This window comes from Musa acuminata, unplaced genomic scaffold, assembly GCF_036884655.1.
Source record: "Musa acuminata AAA Group cultivar baxijiao unplaced genomic scaffold, Cavendish_Baxijiao_AAA HiC_scaffold_184, whole genome shotgun sequence".
NCBI lineage: Eukaryota > Viridiplantae > Streptophyta > Magnoliopsida > Zingiberales > Musaceae > Musa > Musa acuminata.
In genome coordinates this window covers 5,001-10,000 of record NW_027020457.1, presented here as the reverse complement: position 1 = coordinate 10,000, position 5,000 = coordinate 5,001, and the positions used below count along the sequence as shown (strand labels likewise).

The 5,000-nt window shown below is 40.3% G+C and overlaps 1 protein-coding gene, 2 non-coding genes and 1 pseudogene across 3 annotated transcripts; 1 reads left to right on the top strand and 3 right to left on the bottom strand.

Annotated features, from left to right (window-relative positions):
* Positions 1-181: 181 nt before the first annotated feature.
* On the top strand, positions 182-252 carry TRNAG-GCC (transfer RNA glycine (anticodon GCC)). Its single transcript has one exon. It is a non-coding gene; the product is annotated as a tRNA-Gly (tRNA).
* Positions 253-417: 165 nt separating this feature from the next.
* Positions 418-491, bottom strand: TRNAM-CAU (transfer RNA methionine (anticodon CAU)). Its single transcript has one exon. It is a non-coding gene; the product is annotated as a tRNA-Met (tRNA).
* A 178-nt stretch (positions 492-669) lies between these two features.
* LOC135656616 (photosystem I P700 chlorophyll a apoprotein A2-like) lies at positions 670-3,335 on the bottom strand. The gene has a single exon (XM_065175854.1). The coding sequence runs from the start codon at positions 3,331-3,333 to the stop codon at positions 1,132-1,134; it is 2,202 nt and encodes a 733-aa protein (XP_065031926.1). The 5' UTR covers positions 3,334-3,335; the 3' UTR covers positions 670-1,131.
* Positions 3,336-3,337: 2 nt separating this feature from the next.
* The window catches only part of LOC135656615 (photosystem I P700 chlorophyll a apoprotein A1-like), a 2,491-nt pseudogene continuing 828 nt past the window's right edge, over positions 3,338-5,000 (bottom strand).

The window sequence follows — 5,000 nt, the reverse complement described above, 5'->3', positions numbered from 1 at the left end:
TAAATTTAATAATTCGGATTGTGAGACACATTAAGATTCAATCTGAGTTCCAAAAAAAATTATATTTCATTCTTGTATCTGAATATTTGGCCCTGTACATATGATCCAGACGCATATATGATATATGATATATGTCATATAATGTGTGGACATATGCGTGCGTATCAGGAACGCAGAAAATGCGGATATGGTCGAATGGTAAAATTTCTCTTTGCCAAGGAGAAGATGCGGGTTCGATTCCCGCTATCCGCCCACGGTGAAGTAATGTATTATGATAAGATAAGAGATAAAATCCAAAATTAAATTCGAACTACTAATGCTAACTACCCCCCCTAATGCTAACTACCCCCCCCCCAAAAAAATAGTTATTAATTAGAATTACACCTAAAAAGATCTTTTTTTTTTTACAAAAAAATGTTGCGGAGACAGGATTTGAACCCGTGACCTCAAGGTTATGAGCCTTGCGAGCTACCAAACTGCTCTACTCCGCGCTGAAGAACCGGGAACTTATGTACGAAGAAAGATTGGATACGCCCCTCTACCATATCCGTACAAATAGAATAGTCTATTTATACAGAATGGTAAAGAGGGCTCCTCTATCTTCTATGATAATAGATCATAGAGATTCATACAAAAGATCATAGAGATTCATACAAATACGAAAGGATATTTTTCTCTTTACCAACTTGATCTTATTGCGCCCGGTAACAAACATGCATGAAACATTTCTCGAAGTATGTGTCCGGATAGCCCAAAGTCTCGATAGTTAGCTCTAGGTCTTCCAGTCAAAAAACAACGTCGATGGAGACGTATAGGTGCACTATTACGTGGTGGGGATTGCAATTTTCCATGAATTTCCCATTTTTCACTCAATGATGGAACTTTGCTTATTTTTTTTTTTGAGGATCGACGAATCAAATGATATTTCTGTTCCAATTTCTGCCGCTTCTTCTCCCTCTGAATCAAACTTTTTCTTGCCATAATATAATGTTCAGTTCCTATTATTATCAATGATACAGTTCGGATCCTAGATGTAAAAATATAAGAAGGTAGATCCTCCCTCTCCATCGAAACAAATGAGATTGTTGCTGATACAGTACATAAAAAAAATAATAAATAACTAAATTAAAATTAACCAAATTTTCCTGATGTAGAGGCAATCAAGAAAGCTGCATAAGTGAATATATAGCCTACGGAAAAGTGGGCTAATCCAACCAATCTTGCTTGCACAATGGAAAGAGCCACTGGCTTATCTCTCCATCGAATCAAATTAGCCAAAGGTGTGCGTTCATGAGCCCATGCTAAAGTTTCAATCAATTCCTGCCAATATCCGCGCCAAGAAATTAAAAACATAAATCCAGTAGCCCAAACAAGATGTCCAAATAAGAACATCCACGCCCATACGGATAAACTATTCATACCAAAAGGATTATATCCATTGATAAGTTGTGAAGAGTTTAACCATAGATAATCTCTTAACCATCCCATTAAATAAGTGGAAGATTCATTAAATTGTGAAACGTTACCCTGCCATAAAGTGATGTGTTTCCAATGCCAATAAAAAGTAACCCACCCAATGGTATTTAACATCCAGAAAACTGCCAAATAAAATGCGTCCCAAGCAGAAATATCACAAGTACCGCCGCGTCCTGGGCCGTCGCAAGGAAAACTATAACCGAAATCCTTTTTATCTGGCATTAACTTGGAACCACGTGCATCTAAAGCACCTTTTACTAAAATCAGTGTAGTTGTATGCAAACCTAGAGCAATAGCATGATGAACCAAGAAGTCCCCAGGACCTATTGTTAAGAAGAGTGAATTACTATTCTCATTAACAGCATTCAACCAGCCCGGTAACCATATGCTTCGACCTGCATTGAATGCTGGGCCATTCGTTGAAGATAAGAGTACATCGAACCCATATGAAGTCTTACCATGAGCGGATTGTATCCATTGGGCAAATATAGGTTCAATCAAGATTTGTTTTTCCGGAGTACCAAAAGCGAGCATAACATCGTTATGAACATAAAGGCCCAAGGTATGGAACCCAAGAAACAGGCTGGCCCAACTTAAATGAGATATGATAGCTTCTTTGTGGTCTAACATTCTTGCCAATACATTATCCTCATTCTGTTCTGGATTGTAATCTCTAATGAAGAATATAGCTCCATGAGCAAAGGCTCCTGTCATGATAAACCCTGCGATGTATTGGTGATGAGTATATAACGCAGCTTGAGTAGTAAAGTCTTGTGCTATGAATGCATAAGCAGGTAAAGAGTACATGTGTTGAGCTACTAAGGAAGTAATAACCCCTAAAGAGGCTAGAGCAAGACCTAATTGAAAATGAAGCGAATTATTGATTGTGTCATAAAGACCCTTATGCCCACGCCCTAATCGACCCCCTGGAGGAATATGTGTTTCTAAAAGATCTTTGATACTGTGCCCAATCCCGAAGTTAGTTCTATACATATGACCAGCGATCAGGAAAATAAATGCAATAGCTAAATGATGATGAGCAATATCGGTCAGCCATAAACTTTGCGTTTGTGGATGAAATCCACCGAGAAGGGTTAGAATGGCAGTTCCTGTTCCTTGGGAAGTACCAAATAAATGGCTACTCGAATCAGGGTTTTGGGCATAAAGATTCCACTGACCCGTAAAAAGTGGTCCCAACCCTTGAGGATAGGGTAATACATCTAAAAAATTATTCCATCTGACGTACTGTCCCCTGGATCCTGGAATAGCGACATGAACTAAATGTCCTGTCCAAGCCAAAGAACTCACTCCGAAAAGTCCTGACAAATGATGATTTAGACGAGATTCGGCATTTTTGAACCACGAAACGCTTGGTTTCCATTTTGGTTGTAAGTGTAACCAACCCGCTATTAAGGATATAGCAGAAAGAAATAATAGAAAAAGAGCTCCAGTATAAAGATCTTCATTAGTGCGTAATCCGATTGTATACCACCACTGATAAACGCCGGAATAAGCGATATTCACTGGACCGGTAGCACCTCCTCGAGTAAAGGCTTCTACAGCTGGTTGACCAAAATGAGCCCAAATTGCATGAGCAATAGGTCTTACATGTAAAGGGTCTTGTATCCATGACTCAAAATTTCCTTGCCAAGCTACATGAAAGAGATTTCCGGACGTCCACAGAAAGATTATTGCTAATTGCCCAAAGTGAGAAGCAAAAATGTTCTGATAAAGACGTTCCTCAGTAATATCATCATGACTCTCGAAGTCATGTGCGGTAGCAATACCAAACCAAATACGACGAGTAGTGGGGTCCTGAGCTAAGCCTTGGCTAAACCTCGGAAATCTTAATGCCATAATGCCTTTCAAATCCTCCTAGCCATTATCCTACTGCAATAATTCTTGCTAAGAAGAATGCCCATGTTGTGGCAATTCCACCCAGAAGGTAATGGGTTACTCCTACAGCACGTCCTTGTACAATGCTCAAGGCTCTAGGCTGAGTAGCAGGAGCAACTTTTAATTTGTTATGAGCCCAAACGATGGATTCAATGAGTTCTTGCCAATAACCACGGCCACTGAATAGAAACATTAAACTGAAAGCCCAGACAAAATGAGCACCTAAGAAAAAGAGACCATATGCAGATAATGAAGAACCATAAGACTGAATTACCTGAGATGCCTGTGCCCATAAGAAATCTCGAAGCCACCCATTAATAGTAATGGAACTCTGCGCAAAGTTTCCTCCTGTAATATGAGTTACTACCCTTGATCACTTATAGTACCCCAAACATCCGACTGCATTTTCCAACTGAAATGGAAAATAACTACGGAAATCGCATTGTACATCCAGAATAGACCTAAGAAGACATGATCCCAGGCAGATACTTGACATGTCCCCCCTCTTCCAGGTCCATCACAAGGAAAACGAAAACCAAGATTTGCTTTATCAGGTATCAAACGGGAACTGCGAGCAAATAGAACACCTTTCAGTAGTATCAATACAGTCACGTGGATCGTAAATGCATGAATATGATGGACTAAGAAGTCTGCGGTTCCTAATGGAATAGGTAACAAAGCTACTTTGCCGCCTACTGCTACCAACTCACCACCTCCCCAAGTTAAGCTGGTACTTGCTGTTGCACCAGGAGCTGTTATGCCGGGTGCTAAAGCATGGGTGTTTTGTACCCATTGAGCAAAGATGGGTTGTAATTGTATAGCGGTATCTGAAAACATATCTTGTGGACGCCCTAAAGCGCTCATGGTATCATTATGAATATACAAGCCAAAACTGTGAAAACCCAGAAATATACATGCCCAGTTAAGATGTGATATGATTGCATCGCGGTGTCTAAGGACACGATCTAATAGATCGTTGTATCGAGTAGTTGGATCGTAATCTCTTACCATAAAAATTGCTGCATGTGCAGCAGCACCAACTATGAGAAACCCACCGATCCACATGTGATGTGTGAACAACGAAAGTTGTGTACCATAGTCAATAGCTAGGTATGGATAGGGAGGCATGGAATACATATGGTGAGCTACAATAATGGTTAAAGAGCCTAACATAGCCAGGTTAAGAGATAATTGAGCATGCCACGACGTTGTTAGGATTTCATAGAGTCCTTTATGGCCCTGGCCTGTAAATGGACCTTTATGAGCCTCTAAAATGTCTTTAATGCTATGACCAATGCCCCAGTTGGTTCTATACATATGACCAGCGATCAGGAAAAGAATTGCAATAGCTAAATGATGGTGTGCAATATCGGTCAGCCATAGACCACCTGTTATTGGGTCCAATCCTCCGCGAAAAGTAAGAAATTCCGCGTATTTTGACCAATTCAAGGTGAAAAAGGGGGTTGCTCCCTCGGCAAAACTGGGATAAAGTTGAGCCAAAAGGTCCCGATTCAAGATAAATTCATGAGGAAGCGGTATCTCTTTAGGATCAACTCCAGCGTCGAGAAATTGGTTAATCGGTAAAGATACATGGATTTGGTGTCCCGCCCAAGAAAGAGACCCAAGTC

Bases quoted from the DNA above. Each gene is read 5' to 3' on its own strand.
- LOC135656616 (XM_065175854.1), bottom strand. From the start codon at position 3,333: ATGGCATTAAGATTTCCGAGGTTTAGCCAAGGCTTAGCTCAGGACCCC.